Genomic DNA, 27259 nt, shown 5'->3' with positions numbered 1-27259 from the left:
GGGAACTGTCCACCTGACGCCTGGGGTTGACCAAGGAAGGTGGGGGAAGACGCTTCCAGACTTGCAGTAGCTGCTTTGACATTCCTCTCCCCTCCCCGTCCCAGCTCTGCTGCCGAGGAGGAGTTCCATGGGGGCGATGTGAACAGAACTGTCAAGGCAGCATCCTGTCCCAGGCTGGGGGGCTTATGTACTGATGCCTGCCACCCCCACCCAGCCAGCCCCTTGGCTCCATCTCCAAGCACTAGGTCACCGTACCCACGCAGCAGGCCTACATGGAGGCCCTTCCTCTGGGAAGAGCCCACAGCACCCTGTGCTCTCACAAGGCCCTTTGTGCTGGCACTGTCTTTTCTAGGCCTTTCTCCCCCGAGGCAGGGAGAAACAAGCTTCGCTCTCTGTAGGCCCAGTGTCTAGGAAACACAGTGGATGCTCAGTACATTTAGATGAGTGAACTAAAAGAATCAGTAATAATAATAGAAACGCTTGTATAGTATGTACCATGTGCCAGCACCGTTCTAAGAACTCTCCAGACACGAACGCATTTAATCCTCGTTACAACCCTGTATTGTAGGTACGAGCAATACCTCCGCGACGTGAAAGGATGAATGAGAATGCCGTATGCTTTCAGTGGGAAGGCACTGACCCAAGAGAAACGAGACCCATAAAGCATGAGAGGGTGTGGGGGTGAGCGATAAGGTAATAATCTGTTCCCTATCACATACATCTCTTTCACTTATCACAACTCCCCAGGGAAGCATAAGGCCAAAAAAATACTGTCACAGTTCCCATGTTCCTGATCTGTATCAGTCAGGATAGGTAAGCTTAAACTGTAACAAACATGCCCCAAATCTCAGTGGCTGAAAACAGTAAAAGCTTATTTCTCATTTGTGCAACATGTGCATTAGAAGGGTGGGGGCGGGGCTGTGCTCCCTGCGGTCCTCACCAGGGAACCCCCCTACGATTTCCCAGTCGCTGCTCAGGAGGAATGGAGCTGGAAGACTCACGCACTAGTTCTGAAAGGTTTCCATCCAGAAATGACACGTGTTACTTTGGCTCCTGTTTCATTGGCCAGAGCATGTCACATGGCTAACTCAAGGGGCAGGGATATATAATCCTCAGTGGGCCCAGAAGGAGGAACGCGGATTTTGGTGTCAAGTACTGGGTTAACTGGGTCATTTGTGGAGTGTCTGCTCTGTGCTGAGTACTGGGAAGAAAAACAAAATCCAGGAGAGCCCGCTTCTCCTAGAGCACACCTTCTTATGGGGCAACAGATAAACAGAAGAAAACTGGAACCCAGCTAGAGTTCTGACAGAGGGGTGCTCGGAGGGCCCGACCTGGCCCGGCAAAGCAGGGAAGGCTTCTGAGAAAGGAGAACCCAAGCTGAGTAAGGCTGGCCTTCAAAACCAGATCTGGGTACAGGGGCTTTTGCGCTCCCAAGTGGAGAGGGGAGATTGGCCGTGTCCCCTTGGGAGACCCGCCAGCCCCAAGCCCCATGGTGCCGGGCAACCCCAGGGGAAGGGAGTGTAGCCTTGGCACCCAATGCCTACCCAGGACTCTGGGTACTTCCCCTCTTCCTACCATGGGGAAAACAAACGTGGCTCCCACCAGAAGCAGGATGGGCCTTTCTGGGAGGAGGAGCCCTGGAGGAGGGGCAGAGATGGAACGCAGGCCAGGCCTCCCTGTGCTGGCAGGGACACTCTTACGTGCCACCAGCCCCTTCTAAAGGGATGGGGGGGCTTGAAGCTGGGGGACTCCGGGAGCCAAGAAAGATCCACAAACTCACCCAGGTTGTGATACCAGCAGGAGACTGAGGGTTGGGGACTAGAAGCAGCTGGGTCCTGGAAGACCAGGTCACCTAGAAATCCTGAATAATTCTAATATTTGATGCATCTATGCCTGGGAACTAGTCACCTCCAGGGAGGGAAAGTGGGTGTCTGGGGGACAGCTTGAGGGAAAGGGGGGACTGATTCTCAGTTTTATTTTTTCAACTTAAGCAAAAAAATTTAAATATATATTTGACTTGAATAAAAAATTGAGTCTATTGTTTTAAGCCTCTAAGATTGTAAGATCCTCCTAAGACGGTGATTTTGTGATTCTCAGAGGCCATTGGCAAGGATTTCGGGGTCAGCGGTCTCTAGGTTTGGATCCCAATTTTACCCATTGCTGTGTCTTACCCTCAAGATGCCTCAGTCTCTTCATGTGAAATTGGAGATGAGGACACATGCTTCCTCTGGGACACTGTAAGATGAAATGGGATCAAGCATGTCAGGTGTGCCCCCAGGGCCTGGCTCCTGGCAAAACCTTTGTCTCAACAGAGCAAGTGGTGAATACCAGGAGCCTGGAGGGTTCTTCAAGCTGAGTCCGGGCTGCTGCGTCCCCAAGATAGGGGCCAGAGGGTCCCTGGGAAGCCACTAAAGAGCCCAGAAATGGCAAGGCAGGGCCCGGGAGGCCGGCTGGCTGCTACCCTGGCTGGTTCTCTGGCGCCCCCTCATGGCCACTGTCCTCACACGCCTGGGAGACCAGGACCACCTACTTTTATCAAAAACCTCAATACTGAGGTTAAAAAAAAAAAAAAAAAAAAAAGGACCAAGGCTCAGGATGAGGTAAGAGGATCACTGGCTGTTCTGGGGTCCCCAATATGTAGCATTTGATGTGCGCAGTTCCCGACAATGGCTTATCAATCAGTTGTTAAACACGGGTACCACCTGGTGAGAGGAAGATGCCCAGTGCCCAGAGCCGGGTGTTCTACCTGCGGCGTTTCACTTCATCCTCCCACACCTCGCTCAGTCTGCATTATTACCCTTTTTAAAATCTGGAGAAACGGAGGCCCAGGGAGATAAAGTAACTGAACTCAGGGTACACGGCCAGAAAGTGGTGGCACTAGGATTCAGACTCAAGCCCCTGATCTCACCCCTCGCTCTATAAACATCAGTAACTGTAGCTACCATTTATCACGTGCTGGCCCTGCCTCACTCCCCAGCCGGACTTCCAGGCTCCACACTTACTAGCTGTGTGATATATCGCCTTCTCTGAACCTCTGTTTCCTTATCTGTAAAATGGGTATGGCTTTTTGCAGGGTTACCACCAAAAATCCTGCATCCCAGGAACCTCAAAGTGGGGAAACCAGGACAGTTGGACACCCTGAAAATGGGGGGGGGGAACCCATCTTGAAGAGTTCTGGTCACAGCTGAACGACTCGCATGGCAAGCTCCCACTGGCCCTGCTGTTTTGACTCATAAACAGTAATACATGCCCTGAATTTTGAGCCCACTTTGAAATGTCTTCTGTAACTTTAATATTAGTACACACTTGGAACAATTACTATGTGCCAGTCCTGTGAGCTTTGTAAACACGAACCCATGTCATCCTCACATCCCTCCATAAGAGACGGGCACTTCTCTGATCCCCATCTTACAGGTGAGGCAATTAAGGCTCACAGAGGTGTAGCCAGTGGCTCACGGTCACGAGCTAGAAAGTGGCAGAGCTGGGGTTTGAACCCAGGCCACGTGGCTCTCAGTCCATGCTGTTAACCACTGTTTTATTATCTCACATTTTAAGTGAAAAATGCTGATTTTTGATCCATATTATTACCAAAAATTGTAGTAGAAATCACTGCAATGGACTCTTCAGCCAGACCATGTTTTAAGACAAACATCTTGTTTTGCTCATCAGCTTGAAGCTTCCATTACATCGTTTGTCAAATAAACACAACACTGACATATTCGCATATTTAAATATACTATAGATAAAAACTTTCACGAGCTGATATTTAGAATGCTGGTCTTCTGCATTTTTTAAATTCAATGCTTTTTTTTCTTCAAGACAAAAGAAAGGATTTTAGGCTTCTACTTGCAAGCACTTCTCTACAATAACACATTTCATACGCAGACCATCTTTATTTCCAATAAATGAAAACCTAAGCTGATATAATCTTCATTAGGTTTTCCTTTATAATACTGCCAATGGCACACTATGGATAGAAATTAAACACATAACTAAGAACAATTACAACCATGTAAGTTTCCAAACCAGCGGGCAGAGGGACGAAATCACGAGCAAGCTCATCTGGCCTCTCCTCACTGGTCTCCCATGGATTCAGGGCTGGAGATGGAGGTTCAGGGTAGCTTTCTTAAGACCCACAGAAACCTGGGGTGGAGTGGGGGCAGGGGCACCAGGAGAGGCCCAGAGTCAGAAGGCAGGAAAGGTGAGAACAGGGAATGCAGAAACTGTGAGGTAGAGAACATAGAAGCCCAGCCCTCCTAGGGACATCTCTTCATCTATCTCTTCATCTATCACCTCAATTAACCCTCTCAGCCACCCCAGGAGGGAAGGACAGAGGAGAAAAGGGAGGAAGAGAGATTAAGCCACTTGCCCCGCAGAGGAACTCATCAACAGAACAGCACATGGCAGGTAAGGGAGGGAAAGGAGATCTGAGAGCAGCCAGGTCTCCAGTGAAGATTTTAGCCTCACCTGGAACAGTTGGAACAGCTTGGGAAGAGAACCCCCGCCCAGGTTATACTTCTTGTAGGATTTCACTAAGACTGTGGGCCCAACCCCCTCCACCCTTACGCCATCGCAGTGACAACCAGCCTGAATGCTCCCCTCTCCTGACTGCCCACATGGCCTAGCTGATAACTGCCCCATCCAAAAAAAAAACAAAAACAGCTGGGCTGATGAGCAGCAGCACTGTGCTCACCTCCCTTCCTGCTCGTCACTGTTTCTGTGGAAGCTGTTTCTGCAAATGCCCAAACACTTCCAGGGCCCCAAGCCTTTCTGCCCACTGATCCTTCTGAGAGGATGGCCCGTGCTCCCCCACCGGAATGTTACTAAGCACACCTGCCCTATGAGCCCCACTCCCTGCCCCACCAGCCACAGCCAAGCTAGTTGCTCCACACTGTGCCTGTCAGTACTGCCATCTATCCCAGGGGACACACCAGGGGACGGTGACTATGTCAGGGCAAGTCATCTCCCGGGACCAACACCTCCTCCAGGCTAGGACTGTCTACCCGTGCTGAACCCTGACCCTGCCCTCATTCACTTGAGGCTGTTTCCCCATGTGTAAGAGAGACGACCACAGTACCCTCAGCCATGCCTGCTGGGGCATTAATTGCATCCCAGTTTACAATATGGAATGAATGGGCACCAACCATCACTGGATGAGACCCCAGGTGAGTGCACTCCCTGGAGAAAGATCCCTCTCCACCTCCAGGAAATGCAAACTGCGATGCAGAGTTAAAGCTGAGTCTGCTTCCAACACTCCCCAAGCAAGGAACAAAGGACCAGGTCTGCAAAGGGTACATACAGCCCATGATCACAAGTCTCCACCTGAACAAGACTAAGGTGAAGAGGAACTGGAAATGCTCACATGCTCTCAGGAAGATCACCATCCAAACACAAAAAACTGTTCATAAAGTTCTCAGGCAGGCCCGGTGGCTCAGGTGGTTGGAGCGCTACGCTCCTAACGCTGGTCGCTGGGAGTGACCATGGGCCAGTGAGCTGCACCCTCTACAGCTAAGATTGTGACCATCTCTCCCTGGAGCTGGGCTCCATGAGCAGCTGGAGGTCAGGTGTGCTGCAGTGGGCTACGGAGTGCTGCCATGAGCGCTGGTGGCCACTGTGAGCTGCCGTGAGCAGCCAGTGACCGACTGCCTCAGCCGGGGGAGCTCATAACACCGCCATGGGCCAGGGAGCTGTGTCCTACACAACTAGACTGAGAAACAACGGCTTGAACGGGAGGGGGACAGAGGCAGAAGGCGGGGGGAAGTTCTCCCCAAAAGTTATCAAAGAAATGGGCTTTGAACACCAGTGAGTCAGAGGAAAGCGTATTTAGCCCCCGCTCTCATCTCTCCATTTCCGAAGAGGTCCTCGGAGAGCTTCAAGCAGCTGTAAATTACGGCTCAAAGCTAGTTGTGATTCAACAATGACCACACTGATGCACCGTTTTCCTGTGTGTTTTTAGATCAAAAACCTGACTTTTCTGTTCTTCATGACGGTCTTCATTTTTACGTGGTTATTTTTAAAGATTTTATCTGCTAATAATTTACTAGAATAACATGTTTGCAATGTATTTCTAAATTCCTGTTTTTCTTGAGGCTTTATATTACTAAATGTATTTAAAGTATAAAATATTTTACCTCACGTATTTTTAATTTTGTGAATTCTAGCTTTTTAAAAACAAAATATACGGATATTGGTATTTCAGTATCAGGCAAAATAATGACCAAAATACCAGTATCCACTTTCTCCGGTTATTAGTGTTACCAGCTTTCTGAAGAACCAGCAAGATGGCCAAGATGGCGGAAACAGAGCAGAAGCAGCGGACTTTCCACAAGTTCACCTACCGTGGCGTGGTCCTCGACCAGCGGTTGGACGTGCTATTCGCAGCGGACGCAGCTGTACAGCGCCCGGCTGTGGCTGCGGCTGCACCTCGGCCTGCAGAGGAAGCCACTCGCTGCTACAGTGCGTGCCCAAGGCCGAGGAAGAGGCATGCCCCAGGTGAAGGCGCCCCTGCGGGACGCCTCGCGGCCTGAGACGGTCAGCAGCATGGTGCGCGTAAGACCTTCCACCAGGTGGAAATCGAGCCTGAGATGACCGGCCACTACCTGGGCAAGTTCTCCATCACCTAACGAGCAGGTAAAGCACAGCGGACCTGGCAGCACCCCAGCATCCGTGCCACCCACGCCTCCTGCTTCAACCCCCTCAAGTAACCTGCTCGGCCATAAAAGGCACAGACTTTTATCTCAGGGGGAAAAAAAATTACTGTTACTAGTGCTTTCTACCATTCAAACCTCACAACTTAGGGTGATGAATTCTACGCCCTCTAGTTTACTGATAAACACAGGCACAGAGAAGTCAAGTGTCTCACCCAAGGCCACACAGCCCGTGGGCATTCACCCAGAGAGAACCCATGCACAGAATCCCAGCACCTCTGCTTTTACCTACTTTGCTCTATGCCTGGTGGGAATCCGTCCCTGAACACTAAACACCATCAGTCTCCCCACACTGCAGGGTCCTCCCTGGGCACTTCATTAATAATAGCTCATTTATCCTAACACAACCAGTGTCATCCCCGTTTACAGACTAGGAAAACTGAGGCACAGAAAGATTCAGTGAATCCAGCCAGTCTGACTGCAAAGGCACCAAACTGCTGGGAACAGCTGAGGCTGGTCAGACTCACCCACTTTACAAAGCACTTCCACACACAGTGGATCTTGCCGAATTGTCACCAGCGAAAAACAGACCTCTATCACCCCCAGAGAGCAGCTGAAGAACCTGGAGCACAAAAGTAAGCCTCGCCCAGGAGCCCAAGTGGCAGATACAGGTCAGAAACTCAGGTCTGGCTGGCTCCAGAGACTGGCCTGCCCCCACACGCACCCCACCATGAGGGCAGGGCGGGGGGTGACAGGCCACCCAGTGCAGAGGCCCATACACATGCAAAAACACATGGCTTTATTATCTCGATGCTCTCCCAAGACACATGTCCTGGACTCGCATCTGGGGCAGAGCCCAGCGGCAGGAGGCAGGTGGGGTGGCTCCTTCCTCCAGGGGCCGGGAGGAGGGCGTGAGGGAAGTTCATGGAGGTGGCAGTGGAGGCCCGCCAAGGTAAGGCGACACTCGGGCTGTGGACAAAGCTCACTTGAGGCGGTACAGGACCTTGCGCTGCATGCGATGCTGGACCTCGCCCCGCCGCAGCATGAGCTGCAGGACCTTGTAGACGGCGTGCTCCGGGTACTTCTGCAGAGAGAAGGACGGATGCAGGAGCATGCTCCCCAAGGGCACCCCACGACACCCACCAGCCTGCCCACTTGGCCGCAGAGCCCAGGCGTTACCCTGCTCACAGGGAACTTTCCATCAGACCCGCCTCCTCTGATCTAAGGGCTCACCCTTCCTGAGTGCTACCATGTGCCAGGCGCTGCTCAAAGTCCTCACGGGACCAGCTCCTCCCATCCCCACTGGGACCATCACACTTCACAGGGGAGGAGACTGAGGCACAGAGAGGGCAAGTCACCGCTCAGTCACACAGCAAGTAAGTGTTAGAGCATCGATCTGCCTCTAGAAGCCAAGCTCTTGACATCCCCAAACCTCTCGTAAGCCTGCGTCTGCTCACCTATATGTTAGAATGGGTGTGGTACCACCTACACACAAAACTGCTCTGAGGGTCAAAAGGAGATCAAGTACATGAAATGGAAGCTGAGACCAGAAACTAGTATTGTTCCTGAGATTTTAAAGAAGATGGCAAGTTCTCCAAAGCATCTGTTAAGCCAGCTCTACTCTATGGGGTCAAGAGTGCCATCTCCAATGAGTGGGGAGACCTCACCTCCTGGCTCTGCCCCTCCCAACCCCACCAAACCCAGGCAATGGGGGAAGGGTCGATGGCAAGGGCTGGGGGAAGTGTGGGTGTAGATCCAGCAGAACCCCAGCCGCCTGTCCTCTCCCACTATAGGACAGAAAAAGCACCCTGCCCCAGACTGAAGCAGTCCCAAGGGGAGGAATTATGGAAGAGGCCGGGGACAAGGGAAAGCCTGTCTGCTGAGGAACTGAACACCAGTGCTGGGTGGGTGGGAACTGGGCCACGGGCAGCCACCAGGAGACCGCCTGCACCCTCCCCTCCCCGCAGCCGGCCCCAGGGAAGGCCCACCTGCTTGGTGAAGTCCTGGATGATGCTGTGCTCCGACACCTGGGAGCCAATGGCAAAACGGCGCTTGAGCTGCTTCTCGATGCGGCTCAGCATCTCCTGGTCCTCCTGGCTGGTGAATCCCTCCACCCCTGTAGGCATGAGGAGGGAGATGGGGGGCGGGTGCCAGGGATCTCAGTCAGACCACAGCGGGAGGCTTGGAGAGATGGAGGCCTCTAACCCAAGGCAGAGCAGCCGGAGCCAGGCTCAGAAAGGAAAACTAGAGGAACAGGAAGAGTGTGCTGGGAGAATGAGGGCCTGAGATACGACGGCACAGAGACCTGAAGTTGGGACAAAGCAAACACATGGGGAAGCATGTTGCAGGCAGAGGAACAGCAGGTGGAAAAGCATGAAGCAGGCACACACCTGACTGGCTGAGAACCCAGGCCAGGTCCTGGCGGTCCCTGTGGCCACAGCCTGGGTTTTGCTTTGATTCTGGGGAAAGGAGCAGCCACTGGAGGGCTCTGAGGAGGGACATGAGCTGACTTGTGAGAAAGTGGGTCACACGAGGACCCATCCAGCTGGACAGGCAGCAGGGTCAATTGCCTAGAGAAATGGACCTCAGATGGAAGCTGCAGGGAACCACCAGTGACCAAGGAAGGAGAGCAGGCGTCCCTGGAGACATCTGTGAGGTGCCCCGAGGAGCAAGAGGCTCCAGATTTCCAGCTACTACTGCACGGTGGGTCTCCCCTGCCAACAAAGGCCTGCAGAGGCCTTGTTTCAGCCAAGAAGAGGGTGAGGCTGTGCTCAGAGAAGCCACTGAGAGGATGAAATGAGGAATCTAACTCCTACACAAACTGCAAAGCCCAACTCACATTTCACTGCCCCAAATCCCCAATGTCCTCTGTGCCCTCAGTATCCCACAGAGCCCTCTATGAGCGACTGTCTTATGAGACAGGCAGCGCCTCGGAAGAGATTGACCTTCACCAAGGCTGGGAGCAGGGGAGATCAGACAACTCCCAACTCCCCCTCCCACATCCCCTGCCTCCAGCCACATGGCCCTTGAACATGCCGAGCCTGCTCCCTCTTGGGGTCTTGGCACTCAGCCTGCCCTCTGCTGAGGGTGCTCTTCCCTGAGGGAGTCACTTTTCCTCTCTTCACACCAGTCCCTGCTCAGCATCACCTCAGAGAGGCCCCCCATCCGTCTCCCACACTCCTGGCCTGCTGGGACTCTCCCCTCTGCACTTACACTCCCTGAACTTGATCTGCTTGCTGCTTTGCTCGTCTCTGCCCCAGAGAATGACAGCCCCACGTACAAGGCAGGGACTTTGAGATCTGTTCACTGTCAGACTCCCAGAACCTAGAACAGAGCCTGGCAAATACTGAGCACCATGAAGAAGCTGCTGGGTGAGGGAATGAATGGATCCCGGAGAGCCTGGCACGTAACCATTACTCCTGAAAAGTCTCGAAAGGCTGAGCCTGAAGCAGGAGGTATGACTTAGGGCCCCTCCACTGGCCTAGGGGCCGAGCCCTGCATTCCAGCTAAGGGTGACCTTGGGCACCCTGAGAAGGCCTCTTTGTGTCCGTTTTCTCATCTCTAAGACAGGAAGGACGAAGTGCCCAGCCTGGCTTCCTGGGGCCAGCTGTACACGAGGGGAAGAGCGGTGAAGCATGAGCTCCACAAACGGGTGCTGACTACTGTTCTTAACCAACAATAAAACTAACTATTCATAAGGAACTGGCTCAAGACGATTGTGTTCAAGGGTCTGGAGAGAAGCTGCTTCTCATCCTGGAGGAAAAAGCCAGGGATCAAATGCAGAGAAGCAGCACGCAGCCCAGCCCAGAGCCCAAAGCCGTGTCCCCAAGTCGCTCACCCACCTGACAGGGTACCCGACAGGGCGGCATCCAGCGTGGACACCTGGAACAGCCTCAGGGCCTCCCCGACGTCTGCCTCCGTGGCAAAGGGCTGCAGCTTCATCTTGCTCAGGGCCTCGGCTATGCGCACGATGGCCTCCAGCTGCCTGAGTGGGGCAACAGGACACCAGGGTGGCCTCAGCCCAGCCCGCTCTGTTGCCCATCCTGACATCAGGGCGGTAGTACCTGCTCCCGGTAGTAGGGGCGCTTACAGGGGAGACTGCTGGCTGCCCCATGACCTGTCTCCGTTTCCTCAATAATGGAACCCCAGCTTTTATCCCAGCACATGGCACCCAGCTAAAAGGCATTTCACAGCCTCTCTTGCCTCTAGGTGTGTCTGTGTGACTGAGATGTGGTCAGTAAGTTCTTAAGTTCAAATACTTTGTGGGACTTTCAGGAAGTGTCCTTAAAAAGTGGGCGCCCTTTTCCTTCCCCTCCTGCTGCCTGGAATGCAGAGGTGATGGCTGACGTTCCAGCAGCCATCTTGGACTCTGAGGAGAAAGGTGAGCCTGAAGGAGCCCAGATTGCTAATGACGCTAAGGAACCATCACACCAGTCCTGGACTCCCTACCCTCAGATATTTTTACCTGAGAGAGAAATAATCTTCCAATTTACTTAAGCTACTTCATTTGGGTTTTCCGTTACACACAGCCAAATCCACTTCTAACTAATCAATGCTAAAGACAGGATTCAGACCAGGTAAGTCCAAGCTCTTCATCACTACACTCAACTGGATAAACTCACAAGAATGAGGCGAGTTAGGAGCTAAGAAAACTGAGGCTGAGAGAGGGAAAACCATTTCCCTGCAGTCACACAGTGGCCTAGAGGCACGGACCCAAGTCTCCTGGCTCCCAGGCCTGGACCTTCCCTCACCCTCAGCCTTCCCCACTCTGGGGGAAGACAGATGGAATTCAGGAAGGAAGGCTCTAGCCTTACACCAACCAAGAAACGCAGACAGGGAGCCCACTGTTTCCACTCCAAAAGGAGCCCTCCTGCCCAGCAGGCCTCGCCGAGCGCCTGCGCTGTGTGTTTCCGTGGCCCTGGCCGGGGTGCCGGGCATGCCCTGTAACGTGAGGGCCGTGTGGCCAGCCCTGCCCGCCTGCTCACCGCACGGTGATGGGGATGCTACAGCGGCGGTCACGGTCCCTCTCGTGCTGACGGGCCCCGCTCCGCATGATGATGTACCGGTTCTTCAGCTTCTCCGCAGCCTCTGCCGACAGCCTGGGGCCACATCTCCTGCAGAGGGGTGGGGCGCGGCTGCCATGGGGCCAGGAAGGGATCCTGAGGCACCCACCCTGCCCCGAGCCCTCAGGCAGCTTAGAAACACAGACTTTCCCACCACAGGCTGGGTGCATCACGTGGAAGAGATGTAAATAAAATCTGGGTCATGGGCAGGTGCCAGAGAGCAACGACAGGAGAGAAAAAGTGGTGCCTCTGTCAGCAAATAGGTGGAAGAAAGCCAGGCCCATGTGCAGGAGTGAAGACTGCCCCCCCCTTACTGCTGGATGACACGTGGCTCTTGTCATGAGGTGGGCATTGCCTCCTACACAGTACAGAACAATGGCGCCGGCACAAGGCACGGGGCCCACCAGACGGCAGGCTCACAGCAGTCCTCGACCCCAAACTTCTATCCAAAATATTCTGAGGATGTGATGCTCACAGACTCGGCAGTGACTGCTGTCCAGGGGCAGGGGGCACATCTCCTCCGGCGAGGAGGATGGGCAGCAGGGATGGCTGATCAGAAACTCCCCGACCTACCCCCCCAAACCACTCACAGGTCAACTGTCAACGATTCGGGGGAAGCCTCATCCTGAGGACGAGGAGATCGAGGCCAGAGGGAGGGAGGAAGCTCCCCAAGGCCATGAGGGGACCCAGAAAATGCTGGGCACTGCACCACCCATCACCCCAGTGGAGGTGGTGAGTTAGGGACCCGCCTGACTGCAGCACTTTACCTCCCATGGGAGGGGCACTAGAAGATTCCTCCACCTTGGGTTTTACCTCCAAGGGACAACTGAGGTGAACGTCAAGAATCTCGGCATGGTGGTTAAAAGCCCAGCCTCTGGAGCCAGGTACCTGGGTTCAAATCCTCGCTCCACTAACTCCTAAATGTGACCTTGGACAAGTTAGTTAACCTTTCCTTGCCTCAGCTTCCCCATCCATAAAGTGGAATAGTAATACACCAGCCTCCTAGGATTTGGGGGAGGGCTCAAGTTCACTTGCCCATAAAATACTCAGAATAACACCTAATTACTCTATGTATGATTACTATTATCGGCGATCTGTAAGAATAACAATAATTAAAGTTTCAGCTGCCATTTACTGAGTGCTTACTTGATGCAGGGCTGTGCCAAGCACTTACTCATTGACTTGTGCAATCCTTGCAAAACAACCCCAACACGAGGAAAGCCAGGCTCGGAGACCAAATGACTTATCCCAGGTTACACAGTGGGGGCAGGCGCTACCAGAGCCTGTGTCCACAATGACCATACTGCTCTGCCTCCCCAAATATCAGCCGAGGGGGGTCGTCAATACCATCTGAATCCTATGCCCTCATTTCAGAGATGGGGAAACTGAGGCTGAGAGCCAGAGTGCCCTGTGTAAAGTCAGGAAGGAGCAGAGTGGATTCAGCAGAGCTAAAACTAGAAGAATGGCATCTTTTCAGGGGTCCGGCGTGAGGAGCAGGCCCAGGGAACAGGATTCCCGCCCACCCCAGGGGAGTCGGGCAGCCCCACCCCACAGGGCCTGTGTCCAGGACTCACGCCCGGCAGTAGGCGATGAACTTCTTCAGCTTGGCCAGGTCAATCTCACCCTCCACAGCCTGCGTCTGTGTCAGCGCACTCACGTGTAAAGTGATGACGTGTTTGGCCAGCATCTGGGGGGCGGAAGGGAAACTGGGTCAGCCTGCTGGTCCTCCCGCGCCTGGGTCTCAGTACAGAGCAGGCGGGGGGGAAGGGCTGGGAGGGCTGGAACCAACAGAAAGGAGGAGGCTGCCTCTTTCCCTGGGGCCATCAGCTGCAGACAACATCCTGGAGCTGCCAGGGCCTCCTCTGCAACCCGAGGGGAGCAGCTGCCGAGGATAAGCCACCCCCACGGGAGGCCGGGCAGAGCGACAGAGACAGAAGGAGCCCCGGTGACACCAAGACCCAAATCCAGCTGGGCCTCAAACCTCTGGGCTTGTCCACTACATAAGCCACAAGTTCGTCTCAGAAATTTACTAACCAGAACTGCATGGGTTTCTACCACTTGTACCCAAATGTCAACTCGACATTTCATATGGAAGGGACTGAGGCCCAGGGGAGAATGACCCCAAATCACCCACACCCCTAGTTCGATGCTCTCTGCAGTCCCCCACCGCCAGCTCCTTGGCTACCCGCTCACGGGCCTTCTCTGATGGTCAGGCTGTCATGAAGCCCCTGGTGCGCCCGCCCCGGGTGAACCCTGCGGCCCACGCACCATATCCCTCTCCTCATTGTGCTCGTCCTTGACAATGAAGATCATGTCGAAACGGGACAAGATGGTGGGCATGAAGTCGATGTTGTCCTCCCCCTTCGTCTCGTCCCAGCGGCCGAACACCGAGTTGGCAGCAGCCAGGACGGAGCAGCGTGAGTTGAGGGTGGTGGTGATCCCAGCCTGAGTGGGGACAGGGGGGAGCAGATGACAGATCCGAGAACCCCAGGACGTGTCCATCACATGTGAATGCCCGTACCTGTGATCCCAAGCCTGCTGCTGCTGCCGGCAGAGGCGTGTGCAGATAGGACCCGGCCCCAACGCTCAGCGCCCTGCACACGGGGGCCAGGCTGGCCCTTGGCCGAGCAGGCTTGTCAGGGACGACGGCTCACCTTGGCTAGAGAGATGGTCTGCTGCTCCATGGCCTCATGGATGGCCACGCGGTCGTCTTCTCGCATCTGCATGGGGGAGAGAAACGTCCATTAGACCCAGGCGATGGGAGGGCAGAGCAGTGGCAGAAGGAAAGCTACAGCAGCAACCATTCCTGAGTCCTGACTCCATGCTGGGCCAATGGCAGGAACTGGGTCATCTCTAATCCTGGTGACAACTGTGTGGGCTTGGCTCTCCTCTCCCCACTCTCCAGATGTGGAAACTGAGGCCAGGAGAGGTCAAGCTACTTCCCACAGTTACCCTATAGCGACAGTCAGGAACTGACTAGACGTCTGCAAGTCAGAGGTGGTTTCTGCTGTTCAAGCACAGGCCATGCCCCAGCCCCACGACTCCTAGGTGCTCCCCACCTTTCAGCCACACTTCACCCTGTCAGACAGCCTCACCTTGTCAAATTCGTCAATACAGACGACCCCGCCATCAGCCAGGACCATGGCTCCGCCCTCCATGATAAAGTTCCGGGTCGAGGGGTCCCTTATCACCGAGACTGTCAGGCCAGCAGCGCTGCTTCCTTTCCCAGAGGTGTACACCTGGGGGAGGTAGGTGGAAAGACGTATCAGGGCCAACACAGCTCCAGCTCCATTCTCTGACCCCAGTAACTCAACAGGCCCAGGTTGCCCAAGGTCACACACTACAGTTGGCTGCAGAGTACAGAACTCAGGGAGCCTCCCTCTGGATGGGGAGGCCACCGTGGCCCCAGTCTAGCCTGGAAGTTCACCCCGGAGGGGAGTTCACATCCATCACTCACCTGAGCCCCACCACGCCCTATGAAGCAGCCCTTAGCAATCCACTCACATAGGAGCAAACTGAGCCCAGGAGGACTGACACTTCCAGTGGCCTCGGAGCTGGATGGACTCCTGACTCCCAGGAAAAGGCTTCCTCAGCCCGAGTCCCTCGTCACCTTTGTTTAGACTAGCAAGCCACATACAACCACTGAGGCCTTGAACTGTGGCAAATCCAAACCAAGATGTGCTCAAGTGTAAAATACATCCAGATTTTAAACTTAGTGCTAAAAAAAAGAACGTAAGCTATCTATCTCCGTAACATTTTTTATATTAAGCTACATGTGCAAATAATGTTTTAGATATAGTGAGTTAAGCGCACTATTACTCAGATTAATTTTACCTATTTTCACTTTTTTAACGTGGTTACTGGAAACTTTAAAATCATACACATAGCTCATATGTGTAGTTCATGTACACTTCTACTGGACAGCCGGGGCACCCTTCATACCTATCCCGAGACCACACCTCCCACCTGTACAACCTGTCCCACTTACCACAGCGGGCTCTCTCACCCTGCTCTGCTCCCCATCACATGCATCACTGCAGAGGCCTTAGCTTACCAGACACGGGTTCAAAGCCCTGTGGAGCACTTACTAGCTGTGGGACCTTGGCCAAGAACCCTTAGCTATTCTGTACCCATTTCTTCACCTATAAATGGGTCACAGCACCCACCGCAGAGAGAGCATTACATGAGTAAATGTGTGTCAAGCACTTCAAGCCGTGCATGGCCCTTGACTTTAGCCGTAACTGTTATCAATGTTAAGATTTAGTGGACGGACAAACTGAAGCTCAGGGAGCTTAGGTGACCTGCTGCTCAAGGTCTACAGCCATATACTGGCCAGGCGGGACCCAGCCCATCCTGCGTCAGTCCAGCGCTCTGCCCGCCACCCAAAACCTACACCCACCTGTTGGTTTCGTTCCCCCTCTCCTCCTGTGGCCCCACCACAGCCAAGAGGAATGAGAGTCTGGGTGAGCCTGCCCACCGAAGGGGTTCTGGGGACCTACTGGCCCTGCCCTGCAGCCTTCTGCCCTGCTGGGGCAGCCAGGAAGAGCAACTCGTCCCAGCACTCACCCCGATGGGAGAACACTTCTCCACAAACTTCAGTAGTTGGGACTTGGCCGTCCCCGGGTCCCCCAGCATGAGCAAGTTGATGTCTCCTCGGCGAGTGAGTCCGTCAGGGAGCCTAGGGGAGGACAGGCAGATGGGTGAGAACCCACCAGGGGCTGGGCTCAGGCTGGTCACAATGGCGGGCTGGCTGGCAGTCAGCCTCCTGACCTATCACGGGCCTCAGAGCAGATGGGGAGGCAGGGGCTCTGGGCTGAGACCACATTTATACCCAGCTGTGTCCCCTAGTGTTGCCCACGGCAACCTGCCTCCCAGAGAGGGGAGGGTCAAAGGAAATGGCTCTCAGGGCTGGGCACACACGTGAGCATCTGATAAACAACATCCCTCGCAGCTGGAAAGGAAAGCAGAGGAGCCGCCAGTAGGCTATTCACGATACAGTGGAAGGGGCACCAAGCAAGCCAGCTCTGGCCCCACGTGTGCCTGTAATTAAGTCCCTTTCAATTTCTATGCCTCAATTTCCTCATCTATAAAACGGGTGTGATCCTAGCTTTGTCACAGGAACTGACTGGGTTTCAGACCCATAAAAACACTTAGAAGGAGGCCTGGGACATAATAAGAATTCAGTAAATAGTAGCTGCAAGTAATATTATTTTCTATACCTCTATTATTTTATAGTTTCAAAGAACACATGATGCCCTATTAGGTTTTTCACCTGTCTCCTTCATGTGGAAACTTGGTTTCATAGAGGTGGTGTCGCTCTCCCAAGGTCACACAACAAATAAGTAGCACAGCTGAAATTCAATCCCTGGTCTCGACTCAGCCCAGAGCTCTCCCCACGGCCCCTGCCGTGCCCCCCAGTCTACCGCCATCCAGGATTGGCAGGAGGGTGTGTCTCTGGAGAGGAGAGCATGAATTAGCCCTCAGCCAGCTGACAATGAGCCCGCAGCTTGGGAAGGTGCCTGGGAGTTGCAGGCAGGGCCGAGGGTGCTGGGAAAATGAAGAGCATTGAAGTCCTGACCATCGGGCAGCTGTCTGTCTGTGGGCCGTCTCCGTGCCCTCCCTAGACCCGAGGGGCCTGGACACCCACCTCTTTCGGGAACCCCCGAAGAGCAGGCAGGCGATGGCTTTCTTCATGTCCATGCCCCCAAAGATGGAGGGGGCGATGCTCCTAGAGATGACGTCATAGACATTGGGGAGGGCGGCCAGGCGCCGGAACTCCTCCTCCTCCTGTGGGGTCACGGTGCCAGCAAAGGTGCGGCCTGGGGGGCAGGAGGGAGGTGCTGAGTGCCAGTGAGGGCGAGCCTGCTCCAGCCCACTGCCCCCTCAGGGCAGGGCCTCGGTCGGGCAGCACAAGCAGCAGCCTAAGGCCACAGCACGGAGCCCAGGTCTCCACCTCAGGAGCGGGCCTGTGTCTCAGGGTCCAGAGTGACGGGAGGGCTGGACGGGGTGTGTGAGGAGCTAGAGGGCCAGATGGTGGAGGCCCGTAAAGGGCCCTGGGAAGTCTTCCATCTTGCAGAGAGGGGTGACCCACCATCTCAGCCAAGGGGTGATGTGGTGTCTTTGGTTACAACAGCACCACACACCATGGCGACTGTGCAGAACAGAGAATGCAGGGGCGAGGCCAGGCAGGAGCCCCAGTGATTCAGCAGGGACAAGGGGCCCCACAGCTAACTCACCGGAGCCATCTGTGTCCACCTGGATGCCCAGGACACGGATGTAGGAGCTCCGGATGCCCACGCCCACCCTGTCGCGGCCCCTGCCGGAGGTCAGGCCGAACTTCTTAATGGAATAGATGCCCATGATGGTGACCCTGTTCCCGGGGACCACCTTGTCACACAGGTACCTGAGGACAGCGAGGACAAAGAAAAGACCGTGAGAGTCTGTGGGGACAGCCAAGTCCCTCGTCACACGATTCAGCTCAGCGTTTTGAACGGAGGCCTCCCAGCTGAGCAGGCTCCAGACCTCTCCACCCCCAAGGTCCCGAGAACAGGCCCCCCCCCCATCCCAGCCCACCGGTCGGTGCTCGGACGGGGCAGCTGCCTGAGGCCCTGCCTGAGGACCGTGCTGACAGTCCTTGGGCATGGTGGCAGCCTGCCCCTTCCACTGCCTTCACAAGCTCATTTGTCATGCTGTCTCGGGTCAGAGGACGCTCAGTGCTAGCCCACCCCCAGCACTTGGAAGCCCCATCTCCATCTCATCTGCTGTCAGCCTCGTGGCGGGGCTCCCCTTAGCCATCTCAGGAGGAACCTTCCTCTTCAGGCCCTCCCAGCCTCCCTGCAAGGGCCACTCCTCTGCCTCTTTAGGGCTTCATGAGCTCAGCACCATGATTTTGCCTCTGGACTTTCATTTCCTCTTTTAAAAAATAGAATGTCGAAACAAGGAAGTCTCCAAGTCCCCCTAGCCAGAGCCACTGCAGCGTGGAGGGGTGAATGGGACATCTGTACTCTGCTATTTAGAAGCTGTGAGACCTCCAAGAAGTCATCACTGTACCTCTCTGAGCCAGGGGGAATGATAACGTGGTCTGACCTGCCATGACTGTCATGAGATCAAGTGAGGTAACAGACACAAAGGTGCTTTAAACACCAGAAAGGGTCACATCCAATGAAGGACCATCAGCGTCCCTGTTTAAGTTCTATGAGTAGATTCTACGAATCCTCTTCCCATACCCACTTCTTACGCTTTGTGAATCACACACCATTTGGAGAATAATCTAATACCAAGTATCTCATTTGTATTAAGGGATTATGTGAAACGCCTGACATACACTTTCCAGTTTGCATTGCACAGCAGCCTGATGAAAGCTCAAGGGCTGTCATGATCCCCACTGTACTGATAAGGAAACGGGATCTCAGGAAGCTGAGGCTCAGTAAGCCGGAGCGCCTGACTGCTACACCTTCCACTGCCACTGCTGAGACTAATGGAACCTGTGGCTCCCCAGGAAAACGCCTATGTACAGAACACCTGCCTGCACTGCCAGGGTGTGCCAGCCCCGGTGGACAATCCTAGTCAACCTCTCCACGCCTCCCATCCAGGTCACCGTGAGGGGACCAGGCTCCAGCCTAGCACGCTCTCCCCTTTCCCAATCACTCAGCAAAACCTAAGGAAGAATCTTAACAGAAAGTCTGGGGCAGGGGCGGGGGCGGGGTGTCAGGCTGGGAAGGGGCTTTCACAGCTGCTGGTTACCTAGCTGTGCCTCCCGTTCTACGGGGCTGGAGAGATTCTCCCAGGAAGAACACAGGCTCAAAGCTCCTCCACTCAGTTAAAGACCCTCATCTGCAGAGGGGGCTGACATGCCCCTGCAGATCATGGCAAGATGAGATGAGCAGAAACGTATGGGAACCACCGGGCACAGGCAAGCGTCCTGAACCAGCCATCCCCTGCCCTCCCTCCCAGCACGCTGGACGGTCCACAGCCGGGACGCCCACCCTCGCGGACGCCAGCCCCGTGCACCTCACCTGTCGCAGTAGAGCTGCACGTGTCTGGGCATCTCGCCGTGGGGCACTGCGTCCGGCAGCTCCTGCAGCTTCAGGGTCTGGAAGTCCACACACTGACACTTGTCTGGCATGATGAAGTATGGGTCCAGCGGGCACTGGGGGCGGCCAGCCTGATCCCTGTACGGGGGCACGAGAAAGGGTCACCAGAGCCACCTGGAGAACCTGGAGCCCGGGAAGCCCATCCGAGGAGTCAGCAACAAGACACGGCCAGCGGCAGGTTAAAGGTCGCCTGCATAAGCTGGAAAAAGGCCCCGAAAGGAGGGTGGCTCTGTGGGGACCACACACCAATTAGGAGTGGGGAGACCTGCTCCAGGCCTGACTGTTCAATGCACTGTTCAAGGCAAACAAGCCCCCTCATGTGGTCTCCGTGTCCCACGACCTTACTAAACCCTCACTCAAATCCCAGGATCTCTCAGTGAGGGTCTGGGCGCCTGCAGACCATTCTCAGAGTCTAGGCCTCTATTCACCCTTATGGAATGAAGGCATCATTCAACCGTTACAGCAAGCACAGCAAATCCCCTATGTGCCAGGCACGGTTCTAAGTGCCAAGGACTTCCTGATTGTTTAGATGCAAGATGGAAAGAAACATTAAGACCAGGATTTGGGCTTGAACACCTGAAAAGATGGCGTTTCCATTTTGGGGTGGGGTAGGGGACTGCGGAAGGGCAGGTCTGGGGACGGGACGGAGTCAGTTCAGTGCAGGTTGTGGCCCGCGCTCACCCTGCAGTGCCCGTTAGACACCTCGCGGAGGTGGCTGGCAGGCAGCTGAACTGAGCCTGGAGGTCAGTGGAAATACACATTTGAGTGTCTCTGTACATCAACAGTTTTGAAAGTCTGAGACCACCGAGGGAAAAAGTGTGGGGAAAAGTGTGGCTGAGCCGCGGAGCACTGCAACATTTAGGTCAAGAAGCTGAGGAGGAACCGGCAAGAGCCGAGGAGCAGCAGCCAGGGAGAGGGTGGGCCATTTAGATCAGGGGGCCACTATGTTTTCTGCAGGGGCCGCACGGCAAGTCTCTTCAGTTTTGTGTGCCAAGAGACCACACACTCCCTCTGCAGCGCATGGGCGATCACAGGCAACGTGTAAATGAGAGTGGCTGTGACCCTGGGCCCTCGGATCTGGCCCAGCAAGACACCTTTTGCTTCAGAAGACTCCACACAGACTCCCTGCCCTGGACTGCTTTACTCTCCCAACAGTGGGTTCCCCGCACAGGTTGTCTGGGCGTCCTGGTTGGGGGTAAGTCACCAAATGCAGAGGGACACCTGGCTGGGTGCATAGCCCTGAGCCCCAGGGTGTCAGCTCTGTGCCTCTCCCACCAGGCCACCCCTGCTCCCGCCTGTCCCCGCAGCATCCTCATCCTGCACGGCCCCACTCAGGCGGCTTGAGGCCTACTCACGCATTGCACTTCCTGGGCAGGGCGTAGCCCTCCAGGCCGGGACGCATGGCGATGTTGGTGAGAGTGTTACGGCAGCTGCGGCACTGGATGGAGATGCGCGTGGCCTTGGCGCGGACCCCAGAGGCCGCGATGATGATGCCGGGGATCTTCACCAGGTGGGACATCATGTCTGACTGCAACAGAGCCCCCGGGAGATGCTTGGTTAAAGGCAGCCGGGGACACCAGAGATTACCGTGTTTCCCTGAAAATAAGACCTAGCCGGACCATCAGCTCTAATGCATCTTTTGGAGCAAAAATTAATAGAAGACCCGGTCTTTGTTCCAAAAGACGCATTAGAGCTGATGGTCTGGCTAGGTCTTATTTTTGGGGAAAACAGGGTATGTGTAAAAATCTTTCTGATTTTTAAATGCATACTGGAATATTTAGGGATAGTGTCATATCTATAACTTACTTTAAAAATATTTTATCAAAAAAGAAAGCAAATAAGCAAAATGCTAACAGCCATGAAATCTAGATGCAAGTACATGGGATTTGTTACACTATTCTCTACCTTTGTGTTAACATTTTATAACAAAAAGCAAACAACAACAAAAGTTCCTTTCATCCTCTCTTCTCCCCAGTCTCAGTGGTTTTCTCTGCAAAGCCTGGAGACAACAAGGGGAGAAACAGAAAGGAGGCGGCCCCTCTTTGGTCAATGAGGCCAGAGCCACGTGTGCTTGTCATGGCCCAGGGGGACGTTAAACTGTTAAAAACAACCAGAGCATGTGCTTTTGGAAAACAATCTACAAAGCTGCAGGTACTGTGGCACTCCAGAATTCCAGCGTTGGAAAGGACTAGGGTTGCCTCGGGCCCTCCCTCTCAGCCATCCCTGACAAGTCACCCTTCTAGAGCGGCCCCTCCTCTTGTTATAGGCCATTCGCTGTATTTCCCAGTGAGTGTGACAACAGGAAGCTTGTCCCTGGGTGGCGCTGAGGATGCCTCTCTGATGCAACAGCTGCCCCACAAAGCAAGTCCAATGTCACTTCCATAGACAGGCAAAAACGTGTGCTACTCAGTTTGGTTCCAAACATGGTCCCAGAGCTCCTCCCTGGTTCTGGGAACTCAGCCTGTTCTTCTACATAACCCTCCACTGGTTTCCTGTCGTAATTCAAAAATCCAAGCTCCTTTCCACAGCTGGGAAGACGTGGCCATCTGGCCTCGCCACCCACTTCCCTTCCTTTCCCCATCCTCACTCCCTGGGGTCCAGCCACACTGGCTTCTTCCTGTTCCTTGAAACATGCCATGTCCCCACCGCAGGCCTTTGCACCTGCTTCTTCCTGAGTCTGGAATGCTCCTCCCCTGGCTGTCGCATCACTCAGACTCACTCCAATCACTTCCTCAGAGAGGCCTTCTCCAACCACTATCCGCCTCCCTCGGCCACTGTCACGTTGCCTGTTTTCTTTTCTTCATGACTCAGATCCCAGTACCTGAATCACGTCAGTGCTCCTTGTCTGTCTGTTTCTCCCTGTGGGCCCCACGGGAAAGAGATCCTGTCTGTTCATAACAAAGCTCTAGCCCAGCACCTGGAGTGGAGCAGCCACTCAGTACTTGCTCAATAAAACAGAGGAACGACTGCATTAACAGGCAGGCTCTGCCAGCTTCTCCTGCTTCCTCGTCACTCTCCAGCCACGCTGGCTGGCTTTCAACACGGCCTGGAACATCCCGTGCCCCCCTCACTTCTCAGGCTTTGCACCAGCTGTTACCACCTCGCTCTCCCCCAGCTGTCTGCATGCCACTCGTTCTCACCTTACCTCTCCACTCAGATGCCACCTCCTCAAAAATGCCTCCTCTAGATCAGAGGGACCCCCACACGACTCATCACCCTCGATTTCTTCCACTGCACTTACGACCATCTAAAATCATCATGGGTGATGCTTTCTGGTTTACTCCCCCGGGCGGACAGGAGCTTGTTGTTCAGCTCACCGTTTTCTCCAGGACCCAACTCAATGCCTTGAGCACAGGAGGAGCTCAGTAAACATTTGTCCAATGAGTTAATTTTACAGAAGAGGAAACAGGCTCGAGTGAGCTGTTCAGGGTCACACAGCTGGCACCCAAGTCTGCCTGTCTCGAAAGCCCCTCTGTACCATGCAGCAGCCACTGCCACCCTCTTTCTGGCCTCTAAGCAAACCTACCTTCAGGCTACGAATGCTGGATGGGCTGGCGTCCGACTTGAGAATGACCTGGATGTCCTGGAGCCCCTCCTCACCGATGGGCCGGGGCCGGGTCACCTCGTCAGCCACCTCCTTGGCAGCTTCCTCCAGCTAGAGAGGAGGAAGGGGACAGGCTGTTGGTGACTGCAGCAGGGCCAGCCCTGGGGGCTTCAGAGACAGGGTCCCACTCACCAGCTGCAAATGCTCAGTTGGCTGCTTGTACAAGAAGTCAGCCAGGTCCTCGTCAAAGCTGGCCAGGTCCTCCATCTCCACCTCGATCCAGTACTCCCCCAGGTTGTAATGCCGCTTGAGTTCATCCCTGGAGGGGGCAGGGGGAAGGTGGCAGGGTGAAGGTGGCAGAGAAGAGCAACCAACACTGGCTAAGGTGTACCTGCACCCTGAATCTGCCCTCATCGCCAACACTGCTCGACCATGTCTCTCCCCAAACACACATAGAATTCCAGGTGGTTCTGCAAAGGGTGCCTGTTGTCACACAACAGCCTAGCAGACTGCCCCCCACCATGTCTTTCCTTAAGGAAAGAATAGTCTGTGAGACTGTGCATCTCTGGGACTGTATGTTTCTCTCTATTTAGTCTCCAAAAGAGGGCTTGCGGCCAATGACGAGTAAGATTCCCCACGGGGGGGACAACTACAGCCAGGCGGAACCCCATGGAGACCCCCGATGAGCTGCCTCAGAAAGATTTGGGAAGGGGCCTTGTCTCCCCTTCCCCCTGCCTGGGAAAAACGGCTGCTGGCTCTGACTTTCCCCTCTCACCTAATTGGGAGAAAAGTCTTGACAGTGATAAGATTAAGCTCTCTCTCTGCTCAGCTCTGTGAAACAATTTCAACATGTGATATATGTCCCTTAAAAGAGTTGCATACCTCACCTCAAGGACTTTCTGCTTCAGCTGTTTGAAGATCAACATAATTGGTTTGGGTTGTTTCTATAACGTGATAAATGAGTCCCACAGACCGTGCCAAAAACACTGCTACTCCCTTGTATACTTATCAATAAAAACCTCCAGTCGGCTTTGTTCTGGGCTCCAGTCTTTCAGAACTGTGAGACCCCTGGCCTTCTGAGATTTAAACTACATTAAGTCTCTGTATGTTTCTTTCTTAAAACTTAACCCAAAGCCGCCCCTTCTTGCACCCTCATTGCCAGTGTTGCGCTGGACGCAACAGGTCCCTACTGCCAGCAAAGGCAGCCTCCAAAGAAACCTCTGTGGAAGGCTATTTCAACCCTCAAAGACAGGGTTCCACGCACAGGTCAGTTTGGGAGACTCTCACTGCAAATCAGTGCTTCCATTGCAGGACTCTCTTGGGAAACTAACAAGGCACACGCCCCAGAACTGGGGAGGCACACGAGAGTAGACATTGTGTCTTGTCAGCCATCACAGATTCTTTTCACAGAGCATTCCACAGCACGACTGTACCAAACACATTTGGGGACCACGGACCTAAGCAGAGCCGGCTCCCCGGCCTCGCCTCAGGCCTCATCTTCTTCTACCTTACGCTTGGGAGCCATATAAAGCAGCCTGTCTGGCCCAGAGAGCCCCCTGCTATAACAGGCCACTCATACCTCTGCCCATGCAACTGCCATCTGGAATGCCTCCCACACCACGATTCCTCTCGGCTCAAGGGTCACCCGAACTTTGGCTCCTCTGGAAGTCTTCCCCAACTCCTCTTTGACATTCCTCCCTTGACGTGACTATCACTTCCTAATTTATGCATCGCTCCCACTGACCTCTTGAAGGCAAGTAGTACGAATTTTTTTCGTGTTTGTTATCTCAGTGTCTAGCAGTGTCTGGCACCTGGGTGATCACTGTTAGCTTGTGCATGAATAAATGGAAGCAGAAATGGCTATGCCCATTTTACTGTTGAAGAAACTGAGGCCCAGAGAGACTGTCACCCGAGCCTGGACCTGCAAACGCATGTTTGAAGGGCCTACAATGACTTGGCATGATGTCACAGGTTGTACAATGACTAGAAACAGGGACCTAGCCCAGATCATTCAGCGCTGTAGCACCTGGAACAGTGCCTGGCGTGCAGCAGGTACTCAATCAATAGTGGTTACAAGAGTGGAACGAATGAATGAGTGAAGTGAGTCGTAACTCCCACTTCACCTACTGTACCCAGAGACAACTAGGGTTAAGAAAGTATCTCTGACAGTATGTGTAAGGACAGTAAGAGCAGACAAATAGGAACGAGAAATGGAAAACGAACCAAAGGGCCCAGGCAGCTCCAGCTGGGTTGGTGGAGGCCCATTCAGCAGATGACTGGCTCAAAAGTTCACTTCGGGTATAAAACATAGGAAACCACACGCCATGGGTCTGTGGGGGGTCGGGGAGTGCCTGACGACGCGCTGCTGGACCAAACTCCGCAGACCCGGGACAGGCTCCTTCGCCTCTCGTCCTGCTTCCCCATCTGTGTCCCGACTGCCCACGACACTAGGAGGTTCTCCGTGGAGACGCGCCCAGCGCCCCTCCTCCCCCGCTCCGGCTCGCACCTGTATTTGAAGGTGAAGCCCGTGCGGTCGGTGCCCACTCGGTACTGCCGCAGGAACTCCTTGAAGCGCCTCTGCAGCTGCGATTTGCGGGCCTGCCCCTCATCGGTCGCGTTGTCACCCCCGAAGCTGTCGCTGTAGAAAATGCCGAGGTCGTCGAAGCCTGACATGACTGCACCTGGCGGAGAAAAGGAGCTGGAGCAGAGTGGGGGCAGCGCGCGGCGACCGACGCCTGGGTCCTTCGCTCCGAACGCGAGGCGGGTGTGTCTCGACGCAGGGGTGGGGGACCCTGACCCCATTTCTCCCAGGGGACACCCCTACCCAGTCTTATTGCGCCCCCATCCATAGCCTACCGACCCCCCGTGGGGATGGCTCTCGGGTCCCCACGCCCCAGTTCCACCGGCCTCACCTCTCCCTTCGGGCACTCCACGGACTCGGAGAGACAGGCACCCCGACACTCTCCGCCGAGTTTCGCGGGAAAAGCGAGACGCCGCGTTCGGACGCCGCGGCTGCTGTGCCCCAATTGGTTAGCCGAGGCCCCGGGCCATTGATTGGCCCGCTCTGCGCCCTCAAGCCCCGCCTCCAAGGCTAGTAGACGAAGCGGATTGGCTGAGGGGCTCATGACGTCAGGACTCCTGGTCTCCTTCCGGGCTCCATTTTGTGTGGCGGGCAATTTGGCGCGAAATTTATGACGGGAAGGGGAGGGGTGGGGCCTGGCGTAAAGGTGGAGGAGGGGTGGGTGTTCCGGCCGAGGGACTGTGCGGGCGTGCTGAGGACGCTTGTGTACTCTTCTCGAGCCTTTCTGAAATCTCTTAAGAAAAATAGCTCCTTTCAGAGCCACGGGGTGAAAGAACCAAGGGTTCAGAAGCTGCACGTCCCTAAGAAGCACACGCTTGCCGGGTGCGAGCCCGCTGCCCTCCAGCGGCTGGCGCGGGCGGGGGCGCGGCCACCTGCACCCCTGCTCCGTGTTCTCACAATAACAGACTCTTCTAACATTTGGATCAGGCACAAGTCACCTCTGGTCTCCTTAACGCCTCTGGGAACAAAATCGTCCCAAACTTAGGACTCTAGGATGTTTTCTTAGACCTAAAGGAGAATTTGTGTCTTAATTGTCGATTTTAAATTATTTGGAAATGCTTAAACTTCGCGAAAATTCACGACCGGGTCCCCAACTTAGCTTGAAAAATGGGAATATTTGGCAAAACTCGTGGCATTCTCCAGCAGCAACAAGGACTGCATACTTTTCCTCATTTCTACCCACCTCCACTCAATGAACTGGAAAGAACATTGTATTGTCTGCCACATTCACTCAAACATATTTGCAAGCCATGTTTGAAATGTGTATTTTCACAGTGTATAAAAATACCACATAAATCTGAAACGCTTTTCTCATTAATACTGCACGGCAG

The 27259-nt window shown here is 54.4% G+C and overlaps 1 protein-coding gene and 1 pseudogene across 2 annotated transcripts; one reads left to right on the top strand and one right to left on the bottom strand.

Annotated features, from left to right (window-relative positions):
- Window positions 1-6170: 6170 nt before the first annotated feature.
- On the top strand, window positions 6171-6623 carry LOC109445822 (small ribosomal subunit protein uS19; annotated as a pseudogene).
- An 802-nt stretch (window positions 6624-7425) lies between these two features.
- Window positions 7426-26386, bottom strand: MCM5 (minichromosome maintenance complex component 5). Of its 2 annotated transcripts, none has more exons than XM_019728406.2 (17): window positions 26260-26386; window positions 25854-26028; window positions 23540-23666; window positions 23330-23458; window positions 21159-21331; window positions 19726-19881; window positions 17947-18113; window positions 17358-17529; window positions 16277-16388; window positions 14806-14949; window positions 14365-14430; window positions 13979-14155; window positions 13285-13397; window positions 11633-11761; window positions 10490-10632; window positions 8636-8763; window positions 7426-7731 (listed from the first exon to the last, which is right to left on the bottom strand). In XM_019728406.2, exons 2-17 carry the CDS (start codon window positions 26018-26020, stop codon window positions 7630-7632), a joined length of 2205 nt encoding a protein of 734 aa, XP_019583965.1. In that variant the 5' UTR covers window positions 26021-26028; window positions 26260-26386; the 3' UTR covers window positions 7426-7629. The 2 variants fall into 2 exon arrangements, with proteins under 2 accessions (XP_019583965.1, XP_074182382.1); XM_074326281.1 differs by having other exon boundaries at window positions 26204-26326.
- Between the last annotated feature and the right edge of the window lie 873 nt (window positions 26387-27259).

The sequence above is a fragment of the Rhinolophus sinicus genome, linkage group LG02 (genome assembly GCF_036562045.2).
Source record: "Rhinolophus sinicus isolate RSC01 linkage group LG02, ASM3656204v1, whole genome shotgun sequence".
Taxonomy (NCBI): domain Eukaryota; kingdom Metazoa; phylum Chordata; class Mammalia; order Chiroptera; family Rhinolophidae; genus Rhinolophus; species Rhinolophus sinicus.
The sequence above is the reverse complement of the archived record's forward strand: the minus strand, read 5'-3'. Positions and strand labels throughout refer to the sequence as shown.

What these genes read in the sequence shown, in the direction of transcription:
- MCM5 (XM_019728406.2), bottom strand. Translation starts at nt 26,020, where the DNA reads ATGTCAGGCTTCGACGACCTCGGCATTTTCTACAGCGACAGCTTCGGG. An exon ending in ACAATGAGGAGAGGGATATG is followed by an intron (nt 13,398 to 13,978) that starts GTGCGTGGGCCG and finishes TCCGCCCCCCAG; the next exon opens with ATGCTGGCCAAACACGTCAT. An exon ending in CCTGTCGGGTACCCTGTCAG is followed by an intron (nt 8,764 to 10,489) that starts GTGGGTGAGCGA and finishes TCATGCCTACAG; the next exon opens with GGGTGGAGGGATTCACCAGC.